The sequence below is a fragment of the Pongo pygmaeus genome, chromosome 14, assembly GCF_028885625.2.
Source record: "Pongo pygmaeus isolate AG05252 chromosome 14, NHGRI_mPonPyg2-v2.0_pri, whole genome shotgun sequence".
NCBI classification, from domain to species: domain Eukaryota; kingdom Metazoa; phylum Chordata; class Mammalia; order Primates; family Hominidae; genus Pongo; species Pongo pygmaeus.
Genome location: NC_072387.2, coordinates 121,104,308 through 121,123,244, shown reverse-complemented (window position 1 = coordinate 121,123,244; position 18,937 = coordinate 121,104,308). Strand labels below are relative to the sequence as shown.

Genomic DNA, 18,937 nt, shown 5'->3' with positions numbered 1-18,937 from the left:
ACACTGTTGGTGGGACTGTAAACTAGTTCAACCCTTGTGGAAGTCAGTGTGGCGATTCCTCAGGGATCTAGAACTAGAAATTCCATTCGACCCAGCCATCCCATTACTGGGTATATACCCAAAGGACTATAAATCATGCTGCTATAAAGACACATGCACACGTATGTTTATTGCGGCATTATTCACAATAGCAAAGACTTGGAACCAACCCAAATGTCCAACAATGATAGACTGGATTAAGAAAATGTGGCACATATACACCATGGAATACTATGCAGCCATAAAAAATGATGAGTTCATGTCCTTTGTAGGGACATGGATGAAATTGGAAATCATCATTCTCAGTAAACTATCGCAAGAACAAAAAACCAAACACCGCATATTCTCACTCATAGGTGGGAATTGAACAATGAGAACACATGGACACAGGAAGGGGAACATCACACTCTGGGAACTGTTGTGGGGTGGGGGGAGGGGGGAGGGATAGCATTGGGAGATATACCTAATGCTAGATGACGAGTTAGTGGGTGCAGTGCACCAGCATGGCACATGTATACATATGTAACTTACCTGCACATTGCGCACAAGTACCATAAAACCTAAAGTATAATAATAATAATAATAATAATAATAATAAAAAGATAAAAAAAAAAAGAAAAGAGTGTCCTTTGGACAGCCAAGTGTCTTGGTACCTTTGTTGAAAATCAGTTGTCTATGTCTTTAAGGATCTAATTCTACCTCTATTCTCTTCTGTTGATTTATTTCTCTATCTTTATTGCAACGTTGTGCTGACTCCATTACCATTGTTTTATGACAACCCTGGAAACCAAGTCCTCCAACTTTCTTCTTCCATTTCAAAGTTGTTACTAGGCCCTTTGCCTTTCCATAGACACTTTAGAATCATTTATCAATTTCTACTGAAAAAATTCTGGGATTTTGGTTGTGATTCTGTTGAATCTATAGATCAATATCAATAGAACAGCTTAATAGCAAGACTTCTGACCCAGAATGTTATGTATAGCCCCATTTATTTAGATCTTTCATTTCACTCAGCAATATATGTTGCTGAGAGTGTACATGTTTTTCTTATCTTTTGTCAGATTTATCCCTAAGCATTTGTCTTTCATTTCTTTGCTATTGTAAATGGTATTTTAAATTTCAATTTCTGATCACTTGTTGCTAATATATAGAAATACAACTGATTTTGTATATTAACCCTTCAACCTTGCTAAACTGACTTACTAGTTTTTTGTTTGTTTGTTTGTTTGAGACAGAGTCTCGCTCTGTCACCCAGGCTGGAGTGCAGTGGCACAATCTTGGCTCACTGCAACCTCCAACTCCCAGGTTCAGGAGATTCTCCTGCCTCAGCCTCCTGAGTAGCTGGGATTACAGGTGTGAGCCACCACATCCAGCTGACTTACTAGTTCTAGTAGCTATTTTGTAGATCCTATCCAATTTTCTACACAGACAATCATATAGTCTACACATAAAGACAGCTTTACTTCTTCCTTTTCAATCTGGATGGCTTTGGTTTCTTTTTCTTGCTTGATTGTACTGGCAGAGACCTCCAGTATAAGGTTGAACAGAAGTGGTAAGAGTGAACACCCTTGTGTTGTTCGTGATCTTAGGGGAAAAGCTTTTAGTCTTTCACCATTGAGTCTCACGTAGGCTATAGGTTTTCATGGATGCCCCTTAGCATGTTGAGGAAGTTTCCTTCTATTCCTAGATCACCGGGAGTGTTTATCAAGACTTTACGTTGGATTGGATTGGATTGAATGCTTTTTCTGCCATCCATTGAGATAATCCTCTGGATTTTTCTTTTTTAGTTTGTTAATATCATGAATTGTATTGATTGATTTTTATTTCCTGGGATAAATGCTTCTTGGTTATGATATTTTACTTTTTACATGTAATGCTGAAATTGATTTGCTAAATTTTTTTGAAGGTTTACATCTATGTTCATATGGGTTATTGGCCTATAGTCTTTTCTTATAATGTTTTTGTCAGGTTTTGTTATCAGGATAATGCTTACCACTTAGAATGGGTTGGGAAGTACAACCTCATTATTAATCTTTCTTTACTTCCTTCCTTCTTTTTTTTTTTTTTTTTTTTTTTTTCTGAGACAGAGTCTCACTCTGGCACCCAGGCTGAAGTATAATGGTGTGATCATGGCTTGCTGCAGCCTCAACCTCCCAGGCTCAGGTGATCCTCCCACCTCAGCCTCCTAAGCAGCTGGGACCACAGGCACATCCAGCTAATTTTTAAAATTTTTTGTAGTGATGGGGGGAGGGTCTCACTATGTTGTTCAGGCTGGTCTCAAACTCCTGGCCTCAAGCAATCCTCCTCCTAAAATGTTGGGATTACAGATGTCAACCACTGCACCTGGCCCAATTTTAATTTCCTAGAAGAGCTTGTGTAAAATTACTATTATTTTTTTCTTAAAAGCTTGGTAGAATTTACCAGTGAAACTATCTGGCCTGGAATTTTCTTTATGAGAAGAATTTTATCTACAAATTTATTTCTGTAATAGATGTAGGCTTATTAAGGTTATCAATTTCTTCTTTAGTGAGCTTCGTGTCTTCCAAGAAAGTTATCCATTTCATCTAAGTTGTAGAAATTGTTGGTATAACAATGTTTTAATATCCACTTATTATCTTTCGATATCTGTAAGATCCGTGGTGATTCCTTACATTGGTAATTTCTGTCTTTTCCCCATTTTTCCTAATCAGTCCACAAACAGGTTTATCAATTTTATTGATTCTTCTCAAATAACCAGCTTTCAGTTTTGTTTGTTCTCGCTAGTAATTTTCTAATCTCCATTCTGTTCTTTATTATTCTCTTTCTTTTACTACTTAATTTGAGTTTAATTTGCCCTTATTTTTCTAGTTTCTTAAGGTGGAAGCTCCATTACAGGCAACAAAAGATTTAACTACGTGCAGGGTGAGTGGTGTCTCGCTCCCAGAATTTCATTTGAGCAATTCATAAACAGTGTGCTTATGACTCTAGGTTATTTGTTTGAAGAGCCAACCTTAGATAGCTGACGTTGCAATTACTCAGATTCAATCTAGGGAAATGAGCTTGGTCAGAAGTGCCATAAATGAACTTTTATTTTTCTCCATTTGTCATCAATTGATAAAGTCTGAAAGACATTCCATTCTAGTCTCTTATCATGGAAAATTATGGCTTCTAGGGCACTTTCTGGAAGTTTAACCTTTGTCACAAGTCACAAGAATTTGGCCATATTCTATTTAGTTAAAGCCTTTTTTTTTTTTTTTTTTTTTGAGACGGAGTCTCACTCAGCTGCCCAGGCTGGAGTGCAGTGGCACGATCTCAGCTCACTACAACCACTGTCTCCCGGATTCAGGCGATTCTCCCGTCTCAGCCTCCCAAGTAGCTGGGATTACAGGCACCTGCCATCATGCCCAGCTAATTTTTGTATTTTAGAAGAGACAGGGTTTCACCATGCTGGCCAGGCTGGTCTTGAGCTCCTGACCTCAGGTGATCTGCCTACCTCAGCCTCCCAAAGTGCTAGGATTATAGGCGTGAGCCACCGTGCCCAGCCTTAAAGCCTATTTTCAAAAGAAACAAAAATCCTTAACAAGTAGGGACGACTATAACCAGAAAATGTGTTTCCACCAGAAGAAATCTGTCACCAGCACCAGTGCTTTATGAGATCAATGAGGCAAACCCAGGTCTTAAGGCACTTTCCTAAGCACCACAGAGGAAGCCTCAATGACATTGCTCAAGATAAACAGAGGCCTGGACCGATTCCACATGGGCAGATGAGGCTCGCTCTTCCTGAGGAGCCAGACACAATCAGAACCAGGAATATCCTCTGAATCTCCCAATTTCCTATCAAAATCACTGTAGCATTCTTCCTTAAAGTGAATGACAAAGCCACAATCTTTTGGCATGTGTTCAGAAAGCAAAAGGCTTTTTCAGAAAATCTATATCCCTAAAAAAAGACATCTGAAAAATCTGCTAACTACAAATGGGTACTTAAAAGTCCCTTACAAACTTAAGCTACTTTAAGGACAGGACATTGGTGAAAAAGTATCCTGGCATAGGAAATTAGTAGTGAGACGCTCAGAATTGAGGGAGAAAAGCCATCACTGGCCACAATATTTACAAATAATCAAAACCGGACCACTTTAAAGGCGTTGCTAACAGATCACACTGTCAGAACAAGGCTTCATGGTGAGAGAACACGCAAATCCAAACACACTTGGAACTGTGGATGCCCATTTTAGACAAAAAAATTTAATATAAACTGGACGAGGCTTATGTTTCTTTTATATACACTTTTTGAGATTCTGAATTATATATAGCTTCTATAAAGAAAAAATAGGATGACCACCAGCCCCTTAAAAAAAAAAAACTGCTCCAAGTGTAATAATAAAGTTATGCACAAAATACTAAGCAACAAGAAAAAAAGAACATTTCAAACAACCAGCTTTCAGTTTGTTTTCTCTAGTAATTTTAAAGTACTCAGAAGAAGAGATATGAAACCCAGGGCGTAGGACATGGATATTCATTCATATATTCTCACTCTCTCTCTTTCTCTCATAATGGAAAGATTCCAGGTCCAAAGCAGTACAGTAAAATTATTTCAGCCTCACTTCTCTTGAAAAAAAATCCTCCAAAACAGCCAGGAGAACAAGAAACACAAGCTTCATCTTCAATAAAACTAGAAGACACCTGGTCGGGCGCTCTAGCTCACACCTGTAATCCCAGCACTTTGGGAGGCCGAGGCAGGCAGATCACTTGAGGTTAGGAGTTTGAGACCAGCCTGGCCAACATGGTGAAACCCTGTCTCTACTAAAAATACAAAACTTAGCCAGGCATGGCGGTGCACACCCGTAGCCTCAGCTACTCGAGAGGTAGGGGCAAGAGAATCACTTGAACCCGGGAGGCGGCCGTTGCAGTGAGCCGAGTTTGGACTCCAGCTTGGGTGACAGAGTGAGATTCTGTCTAAAAAACAAAACAAAACAAAAAATCTAGAAGACACCTATCCCCAGGCCACCATTACGAAGGCAGGGAGCAGACGGAGGATGGATGGGGCTTCAGCAGAGACTAGGAAGGTCCCATCCCAGTAGCCAGTGGCACGTGCACCCTCCCAGGTGGTAGACAAGCCACCTGTCTGAGAGTCAGATGCAGGCCTAGGGGCCCCAGCCCCATCACAGCTGGCCACCCCTCTTGCCATCCTTGCAGGGGTCCGATGCTTATTCTCTGGGGAAAAGTGAACCAAAGAGGCCAGAACTTGGAGAGGGCTAGCATGGAGCCAAGGTGAGGATGGACACTGCTGATAGGCAGCAGATGGAGGAATCTCTGGAGAGACTCATGGCTGCTGGAGAAGAGTCCAACAGGTCCAGACTTCTGGGCATTGCTAGGCTGCCCCACGGCAAGACCCGCGTGTCCCTGGGCCCCAGCAGTCACACAGGACTTCCTGGTCATTTTGAGGGCCTCACACTTGAAAGATCATCTGATGTTTGAGTAAATCTCCAACATGGAAAAAAAATTGCACAAGAGGACTCAGAGGAAACAGAGATAGTGAATGCAGGGAAGGAATCACCCTTCAAGGAAACTGTAATGAATGTTCACAGGAAGAGAGGAATCATCCCAGAAACAGGAAGGGACTGACTGAAAGGGAAGAAACAGAGAGAAACCAGATAACAAGAAAAAAGAACTTTTAGAAATTAAAAAAAAAATAGCCAAAGTAGGTCAAAATAAAAAATGTTAGTAGAAAAGTTGGGAGATAAAGTCAAGGAAATGTCTTTTAAAAGGAGAAGAAAGATACAAGTGGAAAGTCAGCAAATGACAGATTCAACCCAGGAGGCCTGGCAGCCACACAGGCAGGGGGCGGGGCCGGGGGGGCGCAGCCCTCCAGCCAACGATGGCCAGTTACCAGCCGCTCTGGAGCTCCGTTTCCTAATCTGAAAATGGGGGTGATCCTGTCACCACCTCCCTTATAGGGTGGTGAGGAGGGTTAAATCCATTATTGTGAGCAAAGTCCTCAGAACAGTGCCTGGCATACAGTATGCACTCAATAGATATTATCTCTGATTAGTCTTAATAAGATTTCTAAAAAATGAGAATAGAGAAAACACTAGAGAGGAAATTATCAAGGAAATAAAGGATAGAGAGGGTATTTTAAACAAAGGTACAAGCACTCCTGTGATTGGGATGGAATGTATTTACATATATCGGCATGTCCCCTAGTTAAGAACGGCATGGGCTTGTGTGTGTGTGTGTGTGATTTGTTATCTATGGCCATGGTAAACCTCAGTGGCCGGCTCGAGTCAGCCTGGCCCGGGCCTGCTGGTGCAGCTGTGCCTGCTCTGGGCAGGGCAGGCAGCTTGCTGACCCTGGCTGGGCTCTCATCAATGTTTGAGGTTGGTTGGCTATGGATAGGTCTGGGATGGCCTAGGCAGGGACAACTGAGTTCTCCTCCATGTGATCACATACCACCAGCACCCAAGCCCTGGGGTCTCCTCGGAGGTAGACACACGGCCTGAGAGAGTGCAGAAAAGTGCAAGCCCTTCCAAGGCCTGGGCTAGGAGCTGACACTGGTCACTTCTGCCACAGTCCATTGGCCAAAACAAGTCACAGCTCAGATTCAAGAAGTGAGGAAGCAGACTCCTACCTCCTGATGGAGGCGCTACAAGGCACTTTGCCAGGGGCATGGGAGGGTTGGAGAACTGGGGCCACTTCTATCATCTACCCCAACCCTTCTCCACTCTGCTTTGTGTCCTGGGAGGCTGACCTCTATACACAGTATCCCAGGGCCGCCTCCCAGCACAGGCCTTGGAGTCATTCGCTTAGACTACAGTGTGAACGGTTCTCCCAAGACTGGGCAGTACACAGCTTACACAACCACAGGCAGGTGCCCTCAGTGAAGCCATCTGCAAAAGAAGGCGTCTGGGCTGGATGACTCTACATTCCTTCATCCTGAGAACTCACAAATACTTTATACCCAAGATCCTAGCATTTCTCTCCTGACCTGCCTGAAGACGTGGCATGGCTGGCATCCATGCGTACGCTTCCATGCGTGTGATGTGGGTCACTAGCACGCACGCAGTAGGAACCTGGTAAAAGGGATGATTAAATGAATTCGCATACATGTGTTTGAAATACACTGTGCACACATTCCATTTCAGTTCCCCTCACCCCCTCGCCTTGAGACCCCAGCAGACATGACACCATCCTGCAAAAACAGGGTTGAGAACTGCCAGTCTGGTGCATCAAACCTTAAAAGTTCAAAGCTAAAGTTAGAAATATAAAAACATCAAGAGATTAATTCTCCTAACTTAACCTGACAGAACTGATAAAGGAGGGAGAAGCCAGAAGCTGTACCCGGGAAGCAGTGGGCCCAGGGGCAGCCCCAAAGCCCTCTCTCTGCAGACACCAGGTGGGGCAGGCTGGCCCTCACTTCCCATCTCTGACTCCCGGCCCTGCTGATGCATGAAACTTTATATAAGCGAAACCTGAGTCCACCCGCTCAGCCCTCCTGCTCCCCAACCAGCAGCTGTGTGTACTCAGCAGCTGCGCCCAGATCTGGCGCTGACCAGAGGGCCCTGGAAGCCACGTTCAGCGGGCCCACCAACCCAGACAATGGTGGTCTGTCCAGAGTGGGATGCAGAGGCTGCCAGCCCCCGAAAGTTGCAAGAGTCTACCCTGTTGTGAGAATTAACCAGTGTTCCTGGATTTGGGTGGCTCTGAGGTTCAAATCTTGGCTTAGAGTCTTCTGGACACGATGGGGAAGGCTTTCAGTGTCAATCAACAAAACAGTAACTACTGCGTACTGAGGAATTACTTTGTGCCCAGCACATCTACTCATTTACCCTGGCAATGACCTCACTGCCCCCACCAGTGGATATCATTCATCTCATTTTTAGGAGGAAGAAACTAGGACTCCAAGAGGTTAGACAGGTGCCAGAAGTCACAGAGCAAATGGCTGCGGGAACAAAGCCAGGTGTGCCTGACTCTGAAGCACACAGAGGACCGGGTCTCCCAGTGTCTCCAGGCAGGAACCCGCGGGTTCGGGGGATGCCAGTCCTCCCAGCTCCCAGCGATGCACATGGTAGAGTTGTGTGCCCAAAGGGATGATGTGCCTCTACCACCTCCCTCGTGCAGTGAGAGACGCGTGGGCATCAAGCCCACACAAGACTCCAGTCCAAACGGCTAAAATCCACCCTACACAAGAACAAACAGCTCTGCCCCCACTCACCTCACAGCCCCCATCACCTCTACTTTTTATATTTTAGAGTGATCAGTGGCCTCTAAAGGGAGAGAGACATTCATGTGTACATAGTACTTGAATTTTAAAAGTGTGTGTGGTGTAGATGCACACATTGTTTGAAATCTTGGACTAAGTGGAAATCTAGTAGGCCCTACAGAGTAGGGAAGCCCAGGAACTACAGTGAGTTATTGGATGGCACAGGAACACTGAACTCACGTTCTGCGGCCGGGGAGGAAGGCCCAGACACAGACTTCTGCAGGAGCTTCTGCAGGTTCCCCGGGCAAGGGGCCCTACCCTGGGCTCCTTTGGGGTCATGTCCACTGAAGGGCAGAGCTGCTTCCAGATGTCCCGAGAAGCGAGACACCAGCAGTGGCTCCAGGCACTCCTGAGGGCTCCCACTCTGCCCCTGTGGCCGGTGACCTGAGCCACCTCCTCCAGTCCTCACTTTTGTCCTGCCTGGGTGCTCAGTTACACTGCTGCCTCCACCTCGTTTCCTGATCTGGTTTGTAAATTTCTGAAGGCAGTGGTTGCCAGTCTTCCCCTAAGTTCAGTATAGGTGGCAGAAGCAGTCTTGTTTTCCATGGGAAAGGTCACAGTCTTGAGCTGGAATCTTCCACCTCCAAGTGCAGCCAGATGACCTGGGGCAAAGCTAACTGCCAGACCTCAGGGTCCTCATCTGCAGTATGGGTATTGCGAGGGACAGCGCCTACAAATGAGAGGAGCATGCTGTCTGCCATGCTGGGCGGACAGCTTATTCTCTTTTAAGAAGATGTATAGAAAGGCAGGCAGTGCTTAAAGAAAGGAGACAAGCAGGCAGATTCTGGAGTGACTTCTATTAATAGAATGAGGGCCGGGTCCTGAGACGGCATCCTTTGAACTGGGCTTGGAGAGTTCACAGAACAGCTGCCCCTGAGAAAATGGAATGCCACATGTGCCAGCACTCCTTCCCCCACTCCCTCAACCCCAGTCAGACGTGTCTGTGTGTGCGTGTGTGCATGTGTATGTACACGCATGTGTGTGTGTGCATGTGTGCATGTGTATTTACATGCGTTTACATATGTGCATGTTTGTGAGGCATGCATGTGTGTGTGTGCATAAGTTCGTGTGTGCACGTGCATGTGCAAGTGCGCATGTACTCGTGTGTGTATGCTTATGTGTGTGTGCACTCCTGTGTCTGTGTGATGCCAACATAAACACTAGTTTCTAGTCTGGTTCTCAGGAAATCTCTTCAGGCGCTCCTGATTTAAATTGAATTTCAGTTTGTTTGCTTTCTTTTTAGTGAGCCAGCAAATGCAGTTCCAGCTACCTTCTTCCCTAGGCCTGAAACTCAAACAAGAATCACACTGGTTCAGGGTTGCGACAGGACTATAAAGTCACAGGCTTCAAAAGGAAATGTTTATTATTGCAAAATTCACTATTCTGAAACCATATTCAGAGTAGTTTAGTTAGAAGAAACTTGATATAACTAATCATTCAGTTTGCAGGGTTTAAAGAAGTCTCCTTAAAAACACAGTCTGGAGATACCATATTATAACTTTTCTCTATAAGTGACTTAGCCAATCAACAAGTCTTTACGACAGCTACAGGTCACGGGCCTGAGTGACAACCTTACCCTACCACCACATGTGATCACTTACCACGTTCTTTTTAGGGCCAAAGGACCTGAGAAAAGGCACATTTCTAGCAGGTGAGCACTTCTGCTTCTCCCCACCCCAGCCCCTAACCAACCCCAGAATCCTAAGACTGAGCAGAAAGTGAGTCTCCAGTTCACCTGGAAAAAAGTATTTTCTTTTTCCTATGCGACATCAGATTTGCTGATTTTCTGCAAGCCTGTGGAAAATCACCTAGGGCTGCCAGGTTACAGTTTGGGAAATGCAAACCATATTCTTACCCACACGTCAGCAAAGTCTTGGGTCTGACCTGCTCAAATGCTGGTCTTTTTAGCTCCTCGATTCTTTTGCTCCTTCTCATCCATATCTGACATTACGACTCTTGACTTCCTTCTGCCTCATGCTGTTCTTGTCTTTCGGGTTATGTTTTCTGTACTAGAACCCCCAAGACTCTATTATTTAGGTTTTGTAATCTCTCCTAGCACCTGGCATTGTGCAATCAGATCAATAGCTAATAAACTGATCTGGTTCAAATGCAGAAACAACCTGTCATGAGCTGAACTGTGCTCCTCCAGCATTCATATTTTGAAGTCCTAACCCCCAGTATCTCAGGATGGGGCCTTATTCAGAAATGAAGTTAATGCAGATGTAATCAGTTAAGATGAGGCCATACTGGGGTAGGGTGCCCCTAATGCAATTCCACTGATGTCCTGCTAAAAAGGAGGAATTTGGACACAAAGAAGAAACCACAGCACGGACGTCATGTGAAGATTGGACTTGTGTTGCCACAAGCCAGGAACTACCAGAAGCCTGAGAGTGGCCTGGGACAGACCCCTCCTTGGAGCCTTCTGAGGGCACAAGGCCCTGCAGGTACCTTGATCCCAGACTTTGGGCCTCCAGAGCTGAGAGACAAATGCCTCCACATCCAGCACTAAGACCAGAGGCAGCGTCTGACTTTCAATTACGTTCCACAAACACCTAGCCAGGGTCTCTCGGGAGCACATCACATGGATTACACAGGAAGGTTCTCTGTGTTCTGTTCTCCTGGGACACACAGAGAAAGAACCAAGTTCCTTGAGTTTTTCATAGTGAGTTAAGAGACTTCATTTGTTGCATTCACAAGTGAAATTAAAAGAGCATTTCATGATTTCCATGATTTTAATGTGTTGTATTAGTCTTATAGAAATTTTCCATCCTCTAAAATTCACCTATCTTGATTTCACCTCCTTTGACTAAATACCCTAGGGATGTTTAAAGTGAATTTGTGAGAAAAGGGCTACCAGGGCTCCCTAGACGTCATGACCTCAGAGAGCGTATGCTCACGGGAGGAGTGTGGGAAGCCGAAGACGTGGGCAGCCCAGCCAAACATCCTGACCCCTCCTGGAGAAAACCAAAGTGCAGGATCTCCAGATACAGAGAAGGGGAAAACTTCTTAATCCCATTTTCCTCTCCCCTACAGCAGAAAACATCTGTCCAGTATAATGAAAAGCGTCTCTTTTCTGAACTGTTCATGTAAAGTTTATAATTCCATCTTCTCACTGTCTAACCTTCCACCTTAAAAACAAAGCGGGAACCTGGGTGGAAAGTTTCCTTTAAATGAGCAGAAGAATCTGACACTCCGTGAACGTCCTCTTTGCTCCCTCCACCCTCTTCCTAACTCTGAAACAGAACAAATGAGCGTAATGGAAGAAACACATTAGGACATGGTTTCTTAATAAAAGACATATGGGAAGCCCGAGGCACCCAGCCATGTTTCTTAGTTCTGCCCTCATCCCCAGCCTCATGGCCCATGTCAGGTTGCGAGCCTGCAGAGGCGAAGGTTCCAGGCCCTTGCCCTCCGCTCCCTGGCTGTCGGGGCACTCCTGCAGCAGAGGTCAAGTGAAGCCCCTGTCATGTCCACATGAACATGCAGTTAAGTTTCCAAATGCTTCCTTTTAAGGAAAAAACATCCTCAGACTCACATGCCCACATTTAAGTAAAAGTTACTCAGCATGTGTGCTTTGTGGCATAGATTATCTGGTAAGCATGAAAACACCAAAAACCCAGATAACTGGCTGGGTGTGGTGGCTCACGCCTGTAATCCCAGCACTTTGGGAGGCCGAGATGGGACAATCCCTTGAGGCCAGGAGTTCAAGAGCAGCCTGGCCAACATAGCAAGAACCCATCTCTACGAAGGAAGGAAGGAAGGAAGGAAGGAAGGAGGGAAGGAAGGAAGGGGAAAGAAAGAAAGGAGAGAGAGAGAGAAAGAAAGAAAGAAAGCAAAGAAAAGAAAGAAAGAGAAAGAAGGACAGAAAGAAAGAAAGAGAAAGAAGGAAAGAAAGAAAGGAAAGAAAGAAACCCAGATAACTCTGCCTAGGAAATGGAAAAAGCTCACAAAACTTCTGAAACACAGGGATCTCAGAGGCAGAAAATGGCTAATATTTTACTCCAAAAACCTACTTTTGAACTCCAGAGAACCAGTAACTGTGTCTACAATATGCTGCCTTGACATTAAACTTTCATTGTGACAGAGTCAGTTTAACACAAACCAACTGGAGCTCAGAGGGAATCAAAAACAGCTCTGACCTAAGAAATTTCCAAATGACTGTAGTTTTAGAATATGTTGAGTTGTTTCAACTTGGCTTCTGCAAGCTCAACATTTTATTCGTTCTTCTCTTTGTTGTTTCAGAGATGAAATGAATGCTACTGTTTTCTAGGAAAATCTTTCTATAATTTAAAAGAAAATGATTATTGAAGTCAGCCAATCAATATTAATACAGTTAATATGCCAAACAACATATTCTTTGATGGCGACATGTTTTTATCAATGCAGCATATGACATTTCTTAAAGCTTTGCTCTTAGAGATGGAACAGAATTTTATTTAAGCCTATTTTGGTGAACTTTGCATGCATTTCAACACTTTTCAACATCTGTCTTTTATTACCAGAGGTACCAGTATCCAAACAGCAAAGTATTCTGAATGCCTTGAAAGTCAGATCCTGCTCCTTAGTCCTCCTGTTTTAAATCATAATTTCACTGTGACATCGGGTTCATTTTTAAGGAACATTTTTTATCTCATGGACAGGCAGGCAGCCATTCACTCTAATATGCAGATTCTGTTTTCATAAAGATGTTCCAAGTAAGAAAAATACCTAAAACTGGAATGCAAGCCAAATTCATATTAAATAAAATGTTTTCTGACCTCATTTAAAATGTAGCAAGATAACATGTACATGTGTATGAATAAAATTAAACATTTTACTTTTTCAAGTCACTTACGTGGCATTTTATTTACAAGTTGTTGTCATCCTGTATGGGGGCCAATATAGCCCACTTAAAAACTGAAATCCTTCTTCCTAATTATGGTACACTTCAATTTCTATATTTAACAACTTTTAAATAACTGTTGATCTTAATGCTATATATTGGCCACCCCCACCCCACCCCCCGAAGAAACACCCTGGGAATAAGATTTTAGTATTTTGAGCTACAGGGAGACATCGTTTTTGGAAGCTCTCCTGTCTCCTCGGCCCCGCTGGCCGGCTTGTGGGCGAGGAAAACAAACTTTAATCACTTCCAGAGATTCGGGTCAGGGTTCACACGCTCCAGCCTGGGAACCACCAGCCGGAAGGGAGAAGCAGTGCCTGCAGGACTAAAGGTTCTGTTCAGAACGAGGGAGGGACCTGGGAACGAAATCTAGAATTTTAAACAAGCCTTGAAGAGTGCCAGGAGTTAGACCCTGTGTCTGCCGTCCTCTCGGCTCGGATAGGTGGGGAATTTTCTCGAGGGGAAAGTAGTAGATCATTTCACAGCGCAGCCCTCAGCTACAGATGCGTGCATCTTTAAAAATACAGAGCAACCGGTCAATTAACCCGGGAGGCGAAACTCACGCAACGCCACCGGCAAGAACTGTCCACACAAAGCCAGCGGAGTGAGCCGCACGGCGTCGGAACGCGGTTTCCGAACCGGCTGCTGCCAGGGAGCGGGGCCGGCCCCCCACGCGGAGGGCAACTTAGCGTTCGGGCGGCGCAGAAGCCCCGTCTCCTCGCTGCGGTGCACTCTCCTTCCCGGGGACCCCCGCCGCCCGCGCCGCCCCTCCCCCCGACCCCCTCCCCGGCCCCCTCCCCCTGCCCCGCACACAATGGCGCCCCCCGAGCTCCCGCCACGGTCCTGGCGCCGGCCGCGCCGCCGCTCCGCGCACAAAGGAGGGCGCACTGGTTCCCCGAGCGCGGCCGGCCTCAGGTGCTCCGCGCGCATCCCGGGCCGCAGCGGGCCGGACCGGGGGGCGCGGGTGGGGGCGCGGGCCGGGACTTACTTTCTCGATGGTCCCGGGGAGCAGGCGCTCCAGCAGCCTGCAGAGGACCACCCCATCCTTCAACGACGCCTGCAGAAAGCCCTCCGGGTCCGAGATGGTTTTTTTGGGCGACTCCAGCACCCCCAGAGTGATGAGCCACGTAACGGTCTGCTCGGCGGAATTCATCGCTGCGGCCCGGGAGGCAGGCGGGGAGGGGCGCGCGCCTTCACCTCGGAGCGGCGGCCCGGCCCGCGGCCCCCACCGCCCCCGCCGCCGCCGCCGCCGCCGCCTCCTCGCCCATGGAGCGGCCGGCGCCGGCGATTGGCTCGGCGCGGCCCAGCAGGTCCAGCCCGGCCCGCTTCTCCGTGCGCCCCGGCCCGCTGTCAGGCGCCTTCTCAGGAGCGGCTCGGGAACCTGCGGGCGCCCGCCGCCCCCGCCGCCGCCCCCCGGCCTCGGCCGCCGTCGCCCAATGACATCACCGCCAGGAGAAGAAAGACGCGGCCGTCCGCCCGGCCCGCGCCCGGCCCGCGCCGCCCCGCGCCCTGCGCAGCCTCCGCTCCAGGCCGTGCGCGGGGCGGCGGCGGCGGCTGGGAGCGGGCGGGGAAGGGAAAGGGGAAGGGGAGCGGGGAACGGATGGGGAGGGAGCCGGGGGGACCTGGGGGTGGGGGCGGGCGCGCACCTGCGCTCACCTGCCCCGGGCCCGCCTTGCGCCCCGCGCCCCGCGCCCCTGGCCGGGGCACTCGGAACCCTTTGTTTATGTTTTGAATTCGTGAGCGTTGAAATGATGAAGTACTTCCCAGAATGCTCTTTTTATTTTTGCCGGTTTTATTTCAAGGTGGCGGGGAGAGGCTGAAACGAGACGTTTGTCTCCCTTTGCTACCTTGCAAGCGGGTCATTACGGAACACAAATGATGGTTCCATCGGAAGCCATATGGGTCTGAATCGGGAGGAACCGACTCTCCCGAGCGCGGCGCCGACCTCACCGGCAGGGCAGGGGCATGCGTGACTCTGCTCTAGACGGACGGTGACGCTTCAGACCCTGCCGGGGGAAGGTCAAGGAAACGGCGTGGCCTGAAGTGGGGCTGTGCGGAGGGCCGGGCCGGGCGCCGGGCTGCGTCTCGGGGACGCCGAAGATCTGGGCTGTGAACGCAGCAGGCCGAACCTGGAGAGCCCAGACGGCAAGTGTCGCGTCATGCGCGAGCTTCCTCGAACAACTGGTGACACGCACACATTGACATGCGAGGAGAAATGGAGCCTCTTCTTAAAAGGACACGGGTCTCCACTCACTCCATCCACTGTCCCTGGGCGCTCCCCCAGTTTGCTCGCTGTGACCCGCGGGCAGTTTAACAAGCAAAGCACTTACTCTATGCCAGGCACATACATTAATCCATTCAATGACAAAGGCTAGAAAGCATATAAAGCTTCCAAAAATAATCAGAGGCTTAAGTCGTCTCCCTCTGCCTTCTGCCGGTGGATTTCTCTTGCAATCACTAATTGCTTTTCTTTCTAGCCTTGAGTTAAGTGGTTAAAATTTTCTTTACAAATACAAAAAATATTCAAATGGCAGTATGAATTCTGGATTACGAGGACAATGTGCTCAGTGATAACAGCGACTGGTTAGGAACCCTCACAAAGTGCTGTGTACTCTCTCGTCTCCCATCATGGTCCCCTTTTACTGATCAGATGCCGAACAAGTGGCAGAGATAAGACCCAAGCTCGACTCCTACCAGCAAAGGCATACCTAACCCGTTTCCTACTGCTGCCCTATAAGCTTTCTAGGAAACAGAAGGGCAATTAACAGCTACATCAAGGCTTGTACCCAGTGTCTTCATGGAAGGAAAGATGTCAACCCGGGGGGGTGGTTGTACACCGAGACTTCTGTTCACTTTCCTTACTGCTGAATTAGAGAAATAATGCAGTCTTTACCATTTCGAACCCTGCTAAATTCGGTTTGGTACTTATAAGGTGGTAGACTTGAGTAAGATTGAAATAGACTCAGTTAAATGGTCCTATAGAAAGCCAATTCTAGGGAGTGGCCTTAGGGGACCAGTGAAGCAGAGAGCCAATTCTTGTCGGACTGGAGACCCACAGTCCAGGTATTACAACTCGTCTTTTCTTGGTGGGGAGAAGCCCAGACTTTTAAACATTATATGGTTACTAGTTGCGTTCTTTTATGTTGGATATTTATTAATTTCAGAAAAAGGGTTTACTTGGAAGGGATTTTAGAAAGTAACATTGCTCAAAGCTAGATATTTGTAGGTGCTTAATTGAGTTGTTTTAGTATCCAAAGTGGGCATTTTGGTTAAACCTTCCTTAGCACTTTTCCAGGTTCCTATTACAGAGGCCACGCGGAATGCAATCTGGCGCCCATTGTTTTTGGGCTATTGGGTTAGCTCGAGTTAAGACTATTGTCTAAGGAGAAGTTTAGCCCTTTCCGTGGCTCTCCTCTGGACTTGCCTCAAGAGGTGGAGAACGGCTTTCCACGCAAGCCTGGGGCTTCGCTTCCTTCGTCTCTAATGAGAGGATGTCAGCCTCACACCCAGCTTGGCTGCTTGCTAGTGCCTGGTAGGCACCTTCCACATCACTGTTAGGAGTTCACCCACAAACCCAACTGCAAACCAGTTACCACCCAAAGCTCAGCTGAACCCTGCCAACTCAGCGTGTGTTGGGTCACTATAAAAATGCCAAAATCTAAAAAATAAGGCAAAATCCACTCCAAACTTAAGCTGGAGAAGCAGATGACCGTTTACCTAGAGTAGGTAGTAATCACTCCCTGTAGAACTACCTTCATCCAGTTGGACCCCGTCTAGATTGGAGAATGCACTGCGAAGTGGCTCTATGCAGCTCGTTGTATCTGCTGTGTGTTATTGTATGAAACAAGGTCCTATTCATTTGGGATAAATATGATCAAATGCTAAAATTAAAAGACGCAAGGTAGGAAACATTAATTTATCAACACATGTGGCTGGAGGAGTATGCAGGATCCGAAAGCATTTGGCCAGTATAGTATATTATGAAACATGATGCCAACAAGACGCTTCTTCTGGTTAGGTTTCCCCTAGAAGCAGACCCTGAGCCAACAAATTGGGTGCAAGTAGCTTGCTAGGGAGTGACCCCAGGAAGGACAGTGAGGAAGGGGAGTGAAGCAGGTAAGGCAGTCAAGGGGTGAAAATGAGCACTAGGGCTCTGTTTCCCTAGGGGGCCCTTGAGAAACAAGTGGAACAGGTCTCAGCACCTTCTGGCCAGAGGGCAGGAAGGCTGACTTTACCCATGGACTCTGGATTGAGGGCTCCGCCATCAGTGACCTCTGATTCAGCAGAGCCCAACGTATCTTTTGGGGGACAATTCAACTGCAGGCATTAGCGTTATTTCATAAGCCAGCGCTTCCACCGCACCTGCTCCACATGCCAGTTCCGCACAGGTGAGAGGTGCAGTCACTGTGATGGTGCAGAATGGGCGTGGGAGATTGCCACTCATGGCGCATCAACAATGGCATCTGTGACAGTGAGTTTTATGTGTCAACTTGACAAGGCTACAGGGTGCCCAGACGGTTGGTTAAATATTATTCTGGGTGTGTCTGTGAAAGGGGTTTTTAGGATGTAATGAACATTTGAGTAAAGTAGATGGCCCTCCCCAATGTAGTGAGCTTTATCTAATCAGTTGAAGACCTGAATAGAAAAAAAGACTGACCTTCCCCAAGCAAGGGAGGATTTTCTCTCGTTCTTCAGCCTGTGGGCCCCGTGCAGAGCAGATGTGCCCACCTCCATAGTCATATGAGCTACTTCCCTATAATAAATCTCTCTCCCCTCCTTCTCTCTCCCTTTCTCCCAATTGATCAGTTGGTCAATAGAGAGAGATTCTATTGGTCTGTTTCTCTGGAGAATGCTGACTGACACAGTGTCCTAAGGCTGTGCCATCTGGCTGGGGAGAGATGTGTCTTGGGATTCTCCTCCTGGGCATCTGCTTTCCAAGGTCCCCTCTGATACCATCTGCCTTGGTCTGTCCCCTCCTGCCCCCGAAGGCAGACCCTGAGCCAGGGCTTCAGTGCAGGCTGCCTATTTGGGAAGTGACCATGAAAAGCACAAAGGAGAAAGTGGGAAGATGGGACAGGGAAGGGGAGAAGCTAAACACAAGGCTGCCTTGATGGCAGGTTATTGCTATGGGAACCTGGGCTGCAGTCCTACTGGGGCCTATGCATTTCTGGGAGCTGCCATAACAAAGTCTCACAAGCTGGGCGGCTCAAATAAAAAGAAATACATTCTCTCCCATTTCTGAAGTTTGGAAGTCTGAAGTGAAGGTGTGGGCAGGATTGGTTCTTTCTGGGGCCCAGAGGGAGAATCTGCTGCAGGTTTCTCTCCCAGCTTCTGTGGATGGCCAGCCATCCAAGGGAACCTCCTCGGACTGGATATGAATTGCCCTAATCTCTGCCTCTGTGTTCACATGGCCTTCTCTCCCTTTCTGTGTCAGTGTCTGAATTTCTCTCTTCTTATAAGCATGCTAGTCACTGGGTGAGGACCCACTCTGATCTGGGATGGCCTTATCTTGACTTGATTGTATCTGTGAAGAACCTATTTCTAAATAAGGTTGCATTCACAGGTACTCGGAGTTAGGATTTCAACATATCTTTTGGTGGACAATTTAACTCACAATAGTGCCCTTTGAGAAATCAGGACCCTGCCCCAGAAATATTACATGAGAGGAAGGGGAAGTGGAACTTCCTATCACATCACTCAGAAGGCACGTGGTGTCCTGGGATCTCTGTGATGCTAGGATCGACTGGTGCATTCTGGTGTTACTATCCAGATCCATCCGT

General features: G+C 47.2%; 1 protein-coding gene across 10 annotated transcripts in view; it reads right to left on the bottom strand.

The window, feature by feature from the left end:
• The window catches only part of ARHGEF7 (Rho guanine nucleotide exchange factor 7), a 191,828-nt gene extending 176,839 nt beyond the window's left edge, over nt 1-14,989 (bottom strand). For 2 of the 10 annotated variants that reach the window (XM_054447144.2, XM_054447148.2), the window contains exon 1: nt 14,146-14,989. In XM_054447144.2, coding sequence (XP_054303119.2) covers nt 14,146-14,310 — 165 coding nt within the window. In that variant the 5' untranslated portion in view covers nt 14,311-14,989. The remainder of the gene's footprint in view (nt 1-14,145) is intronic. The other 8 variants (XM_063651156.1, XM_063651154.1, XM_054447142.2 and 5 more) reach the window with 6 other exon arrangements.
• Nucleotides 14,990-18,937: the final 3,948 nt, after the last annotated feature.